This window comes from Apaloderma vittatum, unplaced genomic scaffold (assembly GCF_000703405.1).
Source record: "Apaloderma vittatum isolate BGI_N311 unplaced genomic scaffold, ASM70340v1 scaffold12254, whole genome shotgun sequence".
NCBI lineage: Eukaryota > Metazoa > Chordata > Aves > Trogoniformes > Trogonidae > Apaloderma > Apaloderma vittatum.
The window spans coordinates 137197-152454 of record NW_009714440.1 but is presented as its reverse complement, the minus strand read 5'-3'; the positions used below and the strand labels follow the sequence as shown (position 1 = coordinate 152454).

Genomic DNA, 15258 nt, shown 5'->3' with positions numbered 1-15258 from the left:
CCCACCCGCCGCGTGGCTGGGGGGACACTTGCCTTGTGGCACAGACTCCTGCAGAGGCTCCCTGCAACTGGGGCTCCCGGCACGCAGCAGTTCCGTTGCCCTTGGGAGCCTGCGCTGTCCTGCAGACCTGGCAAGTGGCGCTTGGTTTCCTGTACTTGAAGCTTACGTGCACAGCACTGCGTCAGGCTGGGGAGTCCTGCAAAAACCAGCTCCAAGTGTCCTCTCGTTCATCCTGCAGTGCTCCATGTACTGGTAGTTCCTAGTGTTCGCTATGCGGGAGCTCTTCAGGCAGCCCTACTGGGAGGCCACTACCTGCTGCAGGTTCCCGCTGTGCTGCAAGCCGTTCATGGGCAGCGGAGGTGGAGGAGGTGGAGGTGGGAATAAAGAACTGGGCATTTCTGAATGAGTCTGTTGGTCAGGAACTGGCATCGGGCTCATGGAGCCAGAGTCACTCTGCAGAGAGCCGAGATTGCTGCCGTCAAAATGAGTCATTTTCTTCTTCATTAATTTTCTTTCTTTGGCTCTGCGATTCTGGAACCAGATTTTCACCTGCAGAGGAGGAGATGAGAATGTTTTTCAGTTGCTAATAGAATGCAATATAGTCTTTATGTATATAGTCAGGGATCATAGGTAGAATAAATCGCATGAGCACCAGTGAGAAGGGCAGTGGCAAACTGAGACAACAGAGGGGTTTGCTTCTTTTTCATGCAGGTAATCTTTCCTATCTGGTAGTAAAATATTTATTAATAGCTTGATAAAAATAGTTTTTCGGTGTTGGCTTTATTTTTAGGATGTATTTCTTTACAGAATAAGCTTTGGCATTGAGTTGATGGGGGTTGTTTTGGTACGAAAACTAACAGAACAGAATCTCATGTGTTGTGGTGGTGGCCGAAAGAATCTGAGAGTATCTTTACATTGAAAACGTTAACAGGCTATAGACACAAAAACAGGCTATAGGCACAAAAGCCTTTGTGTTTGGATGCTGCACTTTAATTGGTTAAGTCCATGTGTAAGCCAATGGAAATACATTTCTGAGCAGAATTTCAGCAGTGCACTACAGCTGGCACACAGTGTTGCTTCAAAACACTGTCTAAGTTGTGCCTTAATAGCTGAGTGCCTTTTACTGCATTCGTAGATGGAGCCAGGATCTACGGCTGCTTCCCACACAGTCCAGTGCTCTCCATCATAGTCATTGCTCTATGGCAGAGATGCAGTCATCTCTGGGAAGACATTAATCAACTGTTAAAGAATATGTTGGTTTGATTAGGATGAAACAAGTGAGGACATGAGGTGAAGTCAATGAGTACTGATCAATTGAAAATACAGCAGGGCTTCTTCAGCTGTGAAAGGGTGAATTTTCTACAGCAACTGAAATGTCTGTGGGTGTGAATTCCTGGTGCTGGATTTAAAGCAGTGCGGGCCAGCTATTTGTCCTTGGAAGTGGCTCTGTATCGTGCCTGTTCAGTGTAATAAGTCAAGCTACCTCGTTCAGATATGTTGTGTTTTTGTGTTGCTGTTCATATGGCAAAGGAAACACTTCTGTCACCATTTTCTGAAACCCAAAGAAAAATCAATAGTTTGCTGAGAAATACTGAATCGTTTAGTTATCCTTCACAAGAAGGATGGAGGGGAAGAGAATGATGATCAGAAAGAGGTAAAACAGTAAGAGGTGATAACATCTGGTTTGTTTTTTAGTAGGTTGTGTTTTAAAAGAAAATCACTGGTGAAGTCCCACAAAATATCTTAAGGAGACTCTGTGACAGTCTCGGTGTACTTATCCTTGAAGCATGATTATTCCCATTTTACAATGAAATATCTACAAGTAAATACCGATCTGTAATGTTAGACTAAAAGCTAACATGGGCAGTTGCATGTCTGACTTGTTCTTTACTCGTTGCCCTCCTTTTTGGAATATTTTTTTGCCATTGTTTCGTGTTGCACAAGTGACACTTCCCCTGAAGTCGAATTTTTTATCTTCTTTCTTGTCCTTGTTATCTCCTTTATTTCTGTATCCTTCCTATATTAGCAATGCTTCATTTTGTGGTTTTTTTTTCTTCATTAGATATTACATCTTCCTTTCCTTTTTAAACAATTGTTCTTTGTCCTTTCGTCTTGAGATATTCCTTCCAGTGCCTTGGATGGGATTCTGGCGTAGCCAGGAAAAAAACTTTTCCAGAAAATGATTTTACGTTTTAGGCTGAGTGCAGTTGAACTTGGGATAGGACAGCGTGTGTTTGATCATATTCATGTGATGGGTTTGTTTCATTTCTATGAAAGGATAGTAGTGGGAGTATAAATCAGGTATTTCTTAATCTTACATCTTCAAAAAATTACTTCAGAGATGTAGGCTTTATGCACTGGAATTATTTTTTTTCAGATATATATTGGTGATAACGAAGAGCAAATATTGCAAAAACTGTTGCCATGTTCCCTCAATATATGTCAAAGAAATGTATTGTCTCTTTTGTATCGCCACTTCAATATACTAACAAAAACATTTATGAGGAATTATTACTAAACTGGAAAGTTTCAAGTAAATATTGTTAGTGATTTATGGAAGCAGGGTCGTAATTTTTAAATTCAGCATTATAAGGTTTTACAGCCAGCAAAAAGACACATAGTGTATTTCTTATACTCGGTTGAAATAATTTTAATTTTCAATAATTAAATGCTCACATTCAGTGGCAGATCAAGAAATATTTGCAAAATGGGTGTCTGCATCTCCATTTCTGTGAGGTCTTTCAGTGCGTGTACTGTGCGAGACAAGTTCAAGTTGGATGAGCAGTGCTACAACTGGGTGGATTTTGGGCTACCCCTGCTCAGTAGAGCCCATAAACCAATGGTGAATAATAACTGAGAAAACAGTGCTGCGTTGGTTTGCAAATGGAAAAGACGGCAAATGAGCATATTGTGTCCTGAAATCTATTTAGGGAGATCCTTCAGTACAGCTTTTTAATTTTCTGTTTCACTGCTTACTACGTCAAGAAACTCTCAAGTAAAACGGGACGGAAGACACGCTCAGCCCACGTTGTGTCTTTGCGGGAGATCTGGCTCTCGGTCTGATCTGGGTTCTTCGCAGGAGCCAGCAGATGTGTTTGAGAGCCAGAGGCCTGTACCGGCTTCGCTTTGGTAGGGGGTGACACGGACGTGGCAACTGCATGTGTGAAGAACACGGCACAGAGTGGTTCCAGAGCAAATTGTCTATCTCTTTTGAGCCGAAAGGACTGTATTTGGATTTATCTTGCAGGAATAGAAGTAGAATTTGGAGGGGGTGGGAGGAAATAGGGGCAGGAGAAAGGAGTAGCAAATATGTGTGAAATCTTTAACAAAAGGTGACCGGCAGCCAAAGTAACAAACCCCCTCAAGTGTCCTCAGCATATCTGAGCTCATCAGTTCCATGCGCTGCTAAGACTGGCCTTGCTGAAATTTGTGATGGAATTCCCGTTGACATCGGTAGAACTAGGACTTCCACTTTAGAAATTTCAGCAGAAGTCTTCCAACTACCACTACCCCAGCAAAGCAGAGAGAAATCTGGGCAGGGTTTTCTGATGTTTTTAAACTCTTTGTTTCTCAGAACAGGGCTGTATGCAAGACTGGTGTTTGCTTTTTCTGTTGTTGCACAGCTCCCTGACGAGAGCCGAAGTAGTGCGGCTGGGATGTTTACAAACGAGTACAAACAAGGATGTCAGGCCATTCAGCTGGAAAGCTGGAGTTCCTGCACTGCAAAGGGAACCCAGTCGCCTTGGTTATTAGAGGCATTAGAGTTTTTGTTCTTAACCAGTATGGTTATCTCCTCGTCAGCAATAATAAATTGAAAGGAAATCCTGAATGGGTGATCCATACTCTACCTGTCTCTCGGAAAGTCTTAGGTTTGCAGCAAGTTCAGACTTCCTCCTGATTGTAATGTATCTGTTGTAATGAAATTCCTTCTCTAATTCTAATCTCTGATGATCTGTGTAAACCACTCGGTACTTCTCTCTTGTTCTTGTTTTACCTGTTTTGAAAGAAGAACACATTGCTTCAAGCTAGAATTTTTTAACTTTAGTACACAAAACATCTGGCTTCACATTTGAAAATATGTTTGTGGGTATTTTAGGCCAGGTTCTCTATGCACTTACCCAGAGTAACTCCCTTGACTTGGTCTTGATTTACAACCCAAGAGGTTCATGCCATCAGATTTTAGTAAATACATGATAAACTACTTCTCATATTCTTTATCACCCTTGTGTTATCATTTGAGAAAGGGAAGGCATTCTTGTTAAGAACAAGGAGCCAGGAAACCTGGGTTCTATTCCCGACTCTGATGCAAGCTTCCTGCCTGGTGTTGTGTTGCTGGTTTCTCTGTCCCTGAAGCTTGTACACTGCTACCTGCTTCAGAAGGTAAATTGTGGAGGATATTTTACTGCATAGAAAATACTGTGAGAGCTTTCAAGGTGCCTTGCTTCCTTGTTGCTAGAAAAATTTGTACAATGTTATGATTTCTGCAATTTGGAGGTTGTGTTTTTCCTTCATGTCTGGCACAGTCTATCCATGACTTGATAATAGCACAGGGAATAGCAACATAGATTTTCAGATGACAGTTTAGAAAAAAAAGAGAAAAAGAAAGCAATAATACTTTACAAAGGAAATCGAACAATGATAGAATTACGGCATCTGTTCTTTTGCGAGCGGCACTGCTGCAGCCGTTGAGCTCAGGGTACAGCTGACTGGAGCAGACTGGCTCAGCGGTATCCGGGTCGTTAAAAGGTAACAGCAAGTGACATGAGCCAATGGGCACAGATGCAGGGAGCTGACATCTTACGGATTCCATACGGGATAATTTCTGAGGGCAGAATGTGTTGGCAGTAGTGAGAGAATGGAGAATGGGAAAGGCTACTAATGCTTCCCTCCTGACCCACCTGTCCTCCACTGTTAATGTTCATAGTAGGCAACTGATATACCAGAGATCAACACCTGCTTAAAGCCAAGGCCCTTGAGCCCTAGCCTAAGGTCTTCCTGCATTTTTGGAAGATTGAATCATTGTTGTGTTAAGACCAGTGTTACCATGTTCGCTAACCACAATCTTACTGGTTTTTGGTGCTTCCTTGTCTGCCTATATGGACATTTCTTCCAGTGTTTGGATTTGGACTGTAAATTGTCTGCGACAGGGAATGTATTTTTAGTTGGCATATTTTTTGCACTGTGTTCCTCTGTGGTACTGTAGGTGCCCTTAGTGATCACTATAGGAGAACAGCCCCCTTAGGTTCAGGTTCTCTGAGATTATGCATAATACTTGAGGTATATAGCGGCTTGCTGCCTCGTAGCTGTCTGCTCTTGCTGCAGATGTAGCTCATGTTTGCTTACAGATCTTTTTCTGAAAAGATTGTGCGGATGCCTAACTCTCCAAAACAACAGGCTCCTCAAACTTCTAATAATTACACTCCTAATAAGAGCAGTTAATTTTGAATGGAGAGGACTGAAACAGATTTTCAGGCATTAAAATTTCAGTCTGCCAGTAGGTCACCGTAGCACCCCGACCCGGAGCAACCAGTTTTCCCTCTCCGAGGAGAGGAGCTGAAGGTTTCATTATCAGTGGTGTCAGCCCCTCCTTCCAACTCCCCTTGCTTTTGAAGTTTAAGTAGCACCCAAAGATCAGAATTCAGGGTACGGAACTATAGCAGAATCTTGAAATACTTTATCCCAAATTTGTCACTGAGTTTCATGGGTTAATGCTGAACATACTTGAAGTTATCCTTGCCTTCCGCTTGCTGTATGGTAATGACTTGAGAGCTGTGTCATGTTTTTCCTCTTCGGGTATTTGACAGTCACTTCTTTGCTACTTGTAAGAATTTTTGGCTCACCAAAGACCTGTTTACATGAGAAGATTCTTCAGGCTTGGATCCTTTTTGTACAGTTTGTATAGATCCTAGATAACGGGGGGTTTTAGCTCTAGAAGTCTGATCAGTGCAGTGCTGTCAACAAATACTGTTACACCTCTGGCTGTGGATAACAACTGGTTCTCCCTTTGTGACAGGCTTTCTCTAGGACTCTTCCCAGCTTGTAGAACAAGATTTACATCAGAATTTGATCCTTCAGCTTCCATGCTCCATGGTGTTCAACCCTGGGGAAGTGCTATGTGTTACTAGTGAGCTGACAATGCTGTGGGCATTTTCCAGCTGTCTTGAGCCCAGCAGCCTGTTTATTTGGAATATTTCAATTTTTTCTTTGTTCCTTACACCAGGGCTTCTGCTCAATCAGTGCAGCCAAACCCACTTTGACTGAAAGCTGTTAACTTCCCTTTGAAGGTTCTGCTGTGCTGTGCTTGGCTGGGGTAGATATATAGGATATTCTCATTTTGGTGGCATTTCTATCATTGTGAAACTGTAGTGAAAGCAGAATTAGCCCAATTATGTTTACACTGATAATCAAGTGAAAAGTGCTGCTAATTTTACAACATTATGGTAAGAATTTTAGAGTCTCTAAAGGACAGCAGTTAGTTCAGTCCACATAAATACTAGGACATTTGTTTTCATTCATTCGAAGTGTAAATTGTTTGTTTAACATATGGTCACCTGTGGTGCTTTAATGCCTCACTTGATATTTTTAAACTTTTGATCTCTCCAGCTAGTGGTTTGGTTAGGTTTCTTTTCCCCTCTAAATGAAAATTTTGGGTCCTTCTATAGGACAAAATGTTTAAAATGTTTCCTTAGTCTCCTTTGTGCCCTTAAGATGGACTACACAAAAGAGCAACAAAGTGATCTTATCTTGAAGTCTCTTCTCATTCAGGAGCCATAGACAAATATCAAGTGTTCTTCCATTGCCAAAAGAAGGTGGTAAATTTCAAGATAAACCTTCCTGTTTCTGGTCTTAAGTGCTTAAACCCTTATTATCTGAGTAGGAGAGAATTGGGGTTTTAGCTTTTTAAACTGAAGAAGAAATTAAAGGTATGTGGGAAACAGAACTTTCTCCCATAAAATCTTTTATTTTCCCCTGAGTAGCTTTCACTTTATTTTTCATAGGAATGATAATATCTGGTTTGTTTTTGAAGAAAGGTTGGAAGCTTTCACATCTAATTTCTCTCTTTAAAATAAGTAAAGAGAATAATTTAAAAAGTAGAAAAGCAAAAGGAGAACATTTCCTTCCTAAAAGTTAACAACAAACTCAGACGATTTCTCTATGATTTGTCACCTAAATCTTGTCTTTAATAATTGGATTTTTTTTTTTTTTCTATGTAGAGTTATATATTCTCTGAGAGACAACAGACAAGGCGAGCTGAGATCTGCCAGGGTCTTCTGAGAGGACACTTTTCCTTCTGGCAGAGCCCGGGTTTAGTCTGTTAGGCCTTTACCCAAACTCTCACTGATGTGAGCCGAGAGTCTTCCTAATGCCTTTGTTGGATGCTGGGTTGGAATTAGTCTGCATATGGCATTTCCTTTCAAAGGCAAAGTACACTTTTATTTGCCAAAGTTAACAAACAGCAGTAACAAAACCTATCGCTCAACAGTTTAGGACTTCAGCCTCTGAATTCCATCTGCTCAATGGAATAGACCCACTCTACTGCATTCTGAGCCAAATCTTGCAGACTTTCTACTGGTTTTATTTACAGTGATGCATTTGATTTTAAGGAGAAATATTACCTGAGTAAAATTTGAGGTAGGACTAATGGAATCACCCCAGAGACAGCAGAAGGATGTTCTTCACTTCTCAGACTTCTTTAGGAGATAATGGCAGAATTTAAGGATGTAATGATAGACGTGGTTTAATCTAATTCTCTAATCAAATCCTGCATATTTTAGTCACATAAGTGAGTGACGTTACCAGCATTTAACTTTCTACAATCTTAAGTGACAGATTATAATCTTCATCAGCAACATCGTGTCAGTTTGTTGGAAATCTGTTCTGTTATGGACACTTAACACTGTGGAATTGCAAGTGCTTGGAGAGGTTATTAGAAGTCGGGTGGAAAAAAAACGAAACAAAAGATCTTTGAAGAAACTACCTTTGCAGTATGACTGCCTTTGTGTGGGGGGAGTGGATTTCCTGGTTTTAATGAGCTGTTTAAGAACAGTGAGTTGTGTCAAAAACCTGTTCTGCAAATAGTGACCACTGAAGAATGCCTTCTGCGTAACAAGAAATAAGATACTTCAGATTTAGAAAACTTTTCGTGTGATAAAATTTAACAATCCTGTTCTATCACACCCACTCTAGCAATTTTTGTGACTGGCCAAGTTTTGAGTTGGGGGAAGGGGACAGCTTTGCCATTGGTCATAAAATTCACAGAGCATTTCTTCTGAAGACAATAAAGCTGGGAGAAGGCCTCTTTATTTGCTGTGAAAATCATCACCCTTTCCGGCAATATAACTCCTGAAGAAAAGAGGGAGAAGGAAGAGACAAGACTGCATATCAAAGCAAAGTGAAGTGTTAAAAGGGTCTGTTGCCTCAATATGACAGATAGGCCTCAAAACCTCAGACTGTGTAGCCCAGGAAAGGAGAAAAAAAAAGCCCACCATCGGACCTCACAACTAGTTTACAAAGCAAAATAAATTAACATTAGAACTAGCCCTGGCCCCTTTTCCAGTGCCTCCTCTCTTAACTTTTCAGGAATATTCTTTGTCTACTGAAATTGCTGAAGTTCAAAAAATCCAGAAGCTAAGTTAGATAGAAGATGTCATAATACAGAATAGTGTTGGATTGTGTGGGATTATTCACGAACCATTGCAATCTAGGTTCCTTAGTTTAACATTACTTCAGAGGAAGTTCCTGTCCAATGGTTGGAAGTTAGCTCAAGTCAGCCCTTAAAGTGAAACAGCTCTCTGGCCTGAAGATATACTCAGTTCAAATCTGCATCTTGATGTTATCTTAGTATTAAGAGAGGGATTAGTGTTAGCCTTTGAGCTTGGGACTATCTCTAAATATTTATGTGCTTTGAAAGTGTAAGAAAAGAAAGAGGCACATTCTCCCTAATGTAATTTTGCTGACTTAATTGGAATTGTGAATCAAAAGTAATTTAAAATAAGTCTTGAAGACGGACATTGCGCTGCCCGTGATGTTCTGTAAAATTAAATTAAAAAGCAAAACCAAAAAACAACCCCCACACTGACACTGTATTAGGAAATGTGAGTACTAATATTCCTGCCAGGAATCTTGGTGCAATGAGTAGGACTCTTCATTAATGCAAAGCTGGATGCATAAAGGTTTGTGAAACGTGGTGAAATTCTGTGTTGGTGTTTTCTGCTGGGTCTTGATCATTTGTTCTTGTTGTACACGTTCAGATCACTCATGCTGAAAAGAACGGAATTGGATCATAGAATTGGAACTTTCCAACAGACTTGAATTTTCTTTTCTGTTCTGTGGACTTCTTTTTAAAGTGCTATTAACTTCTCTTTTGAATATGTTCTGCTATTCTGTAATAGAGCTCATTGGCCGAATTCTGCCCTTCACTTTGCTGGTGTAAAGTTTTCTATTCATCTTTGATATACAGAAGTAATTGAGTCCAAAGCAGAGTAATTTTTATCACCTTTAAACATGATCAGACACTACCCTGTATGGATTTTGTTTAGCAGAGACCCAACCTGCAGAAAATAAAGGTGGATTTCTAAGTGTCAGCATGGGGAAATCCCATTGCCAATGATTCTGGAGACTAAAAAGCATGGGATTAACTGAAATTTTTTCCAAGTGTTGTATGTTTGTTAAGCATTCAGCATTTTACAGGAGTGGCTTCTTAAGAGGCCTGCTTCTTTTCCTTAGATTTGAGGGAGTATAACCTCTTCCTTCGAAGACTGGATGCTCTATGTTCACAGTGCATTTGGTCATGATGCTCCCAGCGTGTGCCATCGTCGTCAGAGTAAACTTTTGTTGAGCAAGAATGACGGGAGTTATCATGTACAGGAAAAGTCTCTGCTTCTAATTACTTGCCTCTTTTCAAAACTGGTTCTGTCCCCATTTTATGGGTGCACATCTTAAAATGTATTTTCAGTTTGTGAGCAAATTCTCATTGCTGCTGGAGCTGCCTGGTAGTTAACTGTTCAAACTTGTTTTCAGCACAGTTTTACCACGGATGTGTGTTGTTTTCTCATGAAAACAAAAGGTCTACCCCTGTGTGATAGGTTATCTCCATAAAAATATTGAAATAACCAGGAGGAGATCTGTAACTTGTTCTAAGGTGGTTTTATTCTACTTTTCAGCATAGAACTTGCCTGTAATTATGCTCTGTATGTGTATGTGGAATTGTCACCTCAGCTCTCTAGTCGTGGCTTTGTTCTTTGTTACAATTGCTAGTTATCTTGGCTTTGATCGCCCTTTCAAAGTGGGGGTTTAGGGGAGGGGGCAGGAGGAGTACAATGGTTAGAGAAGGGTCCTTTTCAATCTGTGCTCTTGGTTCGGAGTACTAAGGAGTCAGTGTTTCCTCCTTCAGGTGTTCTGAGTCAAAACACATTCGCTTTCTCTTGTACCCCAACAGCCTCAAGAATGCAGTGACTGGGCATTGGATCCTAGGTGCGCTGCGTTTGGGATCAAGGCCCAGTCCCTCCAGTTTGAAAAGCTGCAGAGAGAGATATTCAGACATCCTTCAGCCAGAGAGAGAATGACAGATAAAAGCCTTAGTAGGTCTTTTCTGTGAGAAATGCATTCCAGTAACACTAAACAAGGGTGATAGTCTCACACTAAATCCTGAGATCTTCCAGTGATTTCAAGTAGCATAACCTCATAAACTTCACTTAATGCCAGTTGAAGACATGGTTTTATACTGGATGTTGTTTTTAAAATTACAAAGTAATTGAGCAGGTAACAGAGTATCAAAAGACCTGTAGAAATTTGAGTGAAGTTTTTTATTTGTCTTCTGTCAGGTCACGAGGCCACAAAGCCCTGATAAGAAAAGCTGAACATGAAATCTCTGGAGATGGAGATGTCATTGATTCTGGGCCCTGTTTCTGTAGCTTTCACAGGTCAGACTACTCAATGTAAGTAAACCTTTGGAAAGAATCTCTCCTGCTCTTAAGGGGATGAGATTGTAGGAACATTTCTTGCACATTTTCAATAACATCTTGCAAAAACCACTTGCCTTAATAATTATTGTTTCTATAGCGAAATAATATTGTTATTGATAAGTAGCATTTTGCAACAAGGAATGAACAAATAATAAAATTAATTTGTCTAATTTCTGTTCTGTTCACTTCAAGTAAGTCTGAACCTCAGTTTATTCCATGTTTAAGAATAGCGGCTCATGTCTATGTTACAGGGAGTAAGGAAAGGTAATAAATAATAGGTGCAATTCCTTCATTCTTGCCTATACAAAACCTCTACCGAAATTCCTAAACGTTTTGCGAAGAGACAGCAGGGTAATGCTCAGTGTAGGAATACAGCTGTAAGGATGTAAAAAGCAATGGATTCCACCTGAGGTGCTGAGGATTTTGGTAATGATCCACAAACAACACTGGTACTTGCCATTAGCCTAGTCACACATCTGAAGTCACTTGCAACACTTGCAAGCTCAGAACCAAACTCATTTAAGTGCATCAATAGATCTGACATTGCAATTTTTCAAAAAAAAAAACCTATATTTTTGAAAATGAGGAAAGCTAAAAGTGCCCTTGCTTTTAAAGAGAGGAAAAGGACTGAATGGAGAAAAAGGAACTAACTCCAGTGAAGCAGCTCTATTGGCATTCCCAGCCTAGCAAAAAAAGGAGGGGAAGGAGCAGCGGCACAATTACTTATCTGGATTTTTCCGCAAGGCATGACCCAGTACCTATTAAGTGAATGGATAAACTCCCACTAACTCCAGAGGGCCTTACCCTGGCCCATGGGCATTTGGGAGGATATGCTTCTGTGCTGTTTTCTTCAGTCCTTCTTGAGACGAAGACGCTCAATATCTTGTTGGACCATTCTAGAATGCAGAGACGCCCAACACCTCCTAGGAATGCTCTGACCCTTCAGGCTTCAAATTTGTCAGATTAGAAAGCCCTGAGCGTGCTTTGTAAGGAGGCAGTCCGAATGGGGGATTATCTATCTATCTATATATCATCTCACAGTGTCCCCACTATAAAAGTAACAGCACAGAAAGATCAAGTCAGGTCTTTTTCTCCTAAAAGCTACAATTTAAATCCACAGGAGCAAAAGGCATGTATGTAAAGAAGAGAAGTACAGGTTTTTTTGAGCAAGTGTTCTGCCATCTGTAAATCATGTGGTTGGTGAACAATTTCATTGGATTTGTAAGGACTACTCAGAAATAAACTGTAAAGTTTTTAGGGATAGTGTTCCTGGGTAGTATTCAGTGAAGAACAAATATGATTTAAAAAAAGAACGAACATATATATATATAGATAAATGTGCAAAATTCTTATTCACCCAGATGGCAACCTACTCTGATTTGCCCTATTGACTTCTATGAACTTTCTATGAAAGAAAGTTGTGTTCAGCAGCGGTGAGGCTGACTCGATCTGTCCATATAAATTAGATGTATTATTTTAATTCAGACAATTTTTCTATACGGTTGCTTTAGTTTTTGTAATGTATGCTTTAATTACTTTCTCATCTGAGATTGTTGCCGTACTTGCTTTGAAAACTATTATTTATGTGCATCTGTGGTACAGAACAGGGGTGGGAGGAAGGGCTGAAATGAAAATTCCTGGGATGTAACCCTGAAATCCTGTGAGCATCTCCTCAGAGGAGGTGCTGAATATCCTTAATTTTTACTGATGTCAGTGCATGTCAAAGTTGCTCAGCCCCTTGGAGGGTCAAACACTGCTACATAGCGAGTTGTGCCTCTGTTCTTTCAAGGCAGTTTTCCCTCTTTTTCTTTTCTTCCTTTCTTTGCTTGTTTCATTTTTTTTTCTATTTGTACAAGGTACAGATTTTTGATTTAGGGAAGCTCAATATTTATCTATTTTTCTATTGTTCCTCATCACAATCAAAGGGAACCTTTTCCTCATGCTTTCTGACTTAGTTTACTGGCTGAACATGATTGAAGAATTGTTTTGTAGTTGTCGACTGTTATGCATCAGAGACTGATCTGTAACATGCTCTGAGAGCTACTAGTACAAAGTGAAGCAAGCCTTTCCTTATCATTACTGATTTTAAAAGCATGGACTCACAGTTTGATCTTGCAGATCTCGTTTCATTTCAGTGTTCTGAGGTTTAGAGAAGTTATTTCTAATGCAAAACCTTATTTCCAAACCTCCTACTGTATATAGTTTACTTGAACTTTTCACATGTAATGTAAAACTTGAAGAAAACAAACAAAATCCAATGGTGGTGGCAAAAGGCAATGTTTTCATCATTATTTCTTTCAGCAGACATTCCACTTCATTCCAATCTATAGGACCCCTATTAAAAGCAATTACTTGATATCACAATTTTTTTAAACAGAATTGAAGTGAAAATACTTCACTGTCAAAGGACGTTGCTTTTCATTTGCCTCAGCATTAAAGGTCAAGAAAGAAATACAAGAAAGAGTCAGCTGATTAAAACCAGCACCCAGTAATCAACATTTAACTGCTGGCAAGACAATCCTTCAGAGCAATTAGGATCTTCCTTTCTAAAACTGTACGCTTCCCGCTAAACAGGGAACCTGGGAAAAAACCCCAAAACAACAAGGCAAAGAAAGTCAAATTGTTCTTGGGATAAAACCTCAGTTCCCTCATACCTGTAGAAGTGGATTGCACTGTTTTCCTCATCCATTCGTAAGAGCTGTGCCTTTGGCTGGTGGGTGAGATCTGCTGTGAACTGACTGTATCTACAGGAGGTAACCCTGCGGATCCCGCGGGATGGAGGGAGCTGTAATCAGCAGAGCTGTAGGAGACCTGTCCAGGAGAGGAGCCGTTGATCTGTGCAGCAGCCACCGTGCTGGAAGGTCCTGGGCCGTAGGCGTTCCAGTCATCCCGCTGTGGGCCGTAGTGCGATCCCCAGGTCCCCGCCGGCTGTCCGTGGGTGTCCAGACCTGGCACATGATGATATCCCATGTAATCTGGATAGGGTGGAGTAGACACAAAGTTTTGCACGGGCAGGTTGTTGCTGCTGCACCTTGCAGATCCTGGATACATGCTGGTCTCTTTATCCAAAAGATAACTCACATACATGATGCTCACAGCCTGGCTTTGTCTTGCTGGGACATCCTGCTCCTCACAGGGTTTGTTTGATCTCTCTTCCCCTCCTCTTTCTTTCTCTCTTTTCTAGCCCTGCCTGGCTCTATAAATGACTCCTGCTAGCCCTGATGTCCCTTTACTACACATGATTAACAATGGTTTTACCAGGTGCTGGTGGTAACAGTTTACTAAGGTCCTGCCTGATGTCACAGATAACTGCCTGCCCCAAAATTACATTTGCATTCAAATGAAGGGCTGACCATGCAGGCAACCCCACCTTGCTGCTAGTTCTAGTGCTTCCTTTCTCACAGATCCTTTCTGTAGCACCATCCCAGTTCTATACTTTTTCAATGCAGTTTGAAATCTCGTGGTCTTCAGGCAGAGTTGCACACGTAGTTAACCAGGAACTGTTCAGGGAGCAGAAGCAGTATTTTTCTTGAGTAATACATGTCAGAATCTAACTTCAGGCACTAAGTGATAGTTAGTTAAAGCCTAGTATCTGCTAGTCCAGTAGTTCATTTTTAGAATGTGCTATTTTATTTTTTAACACTGAAAGTTTGAAATCTCGTGGTCTTCAGGCAGAGTTGCACACGTAGTTAACCAGGAACTGTTCAGGGAGCAGAATCTAACTTCAGGCACTAGGTGATAGTTAGTTAAAGCCTAGCATCTGCTAGTCCGGTAGTTCATTTTTAGAATGTGTAATTTAATTTTTTAAAACTGAAAACAAAGAACCAGTTCAGTCTTTAGCTGCAGCTCCTACATAGTTTCTCATGTGAGCACTCTTCTTGACTTCAGCTCTTAGTCCATGTGGGAGAGCACTAAGTAATCCTACCGAGTTTAACATTACAAAGGATATACAAGGAGTCTCGTAGTCATTTTGAGCATTTGTTCATACGAATAGTCTTGTTGATGTTAGCGAGCCTATTCATGAGCTGGCTGCTTGCCACTGTGATTGAAGTTTCTCTATTCTAACTTACAACGTTAACAGAAAGAGAATCTGTTATTGAGAGAATGCAAAATTTGTCACTTTCCCTGTGCTTATGTCTTGTTTGTGATATTGAAATGAGTGGTAGCTTTCCCTAAAGGTTTTTCTGTTCTCATTGCTGTGCTTGTTCACAATAAGTAACACCTTTTCTTAGAAATATGGGAACAAATTCTAGCTTTTTAGCTCAAAAAAAGCACAGTTTCTTAACTTGCAGGA

The 15258-nt window shown here is 40.6% G+C and overlaps 1 protein-coding gene across 1 annotated transcript; it reads right to left on the bottom strand.

The window, feature by feature from the left end:
- Window positions 1-294: 294 nt before the first annotated feature.
- Window positions 295-14197, bottom strand: LOC104273442 (homeobox protein CDX-1-like). Its single transcript, XM_009868781.1, has 3 exons — window positions 13619-14197; window positions 3849-3994; window positions 295-549 (listed from the first exon to the last, which is right to left on the bottom strand). Exons 1-3 carry the CDS (start codon window positions 14049-14051, stop codon window positions 295-297), a joined length of 834 nt encoding a protein of 277 aa, XP_009867083.1. The 5' UTR covers window positions 14052-14197.
- Between the last annotated feature and the right edge of the window lie 1061 nt (window positions 14198-15258).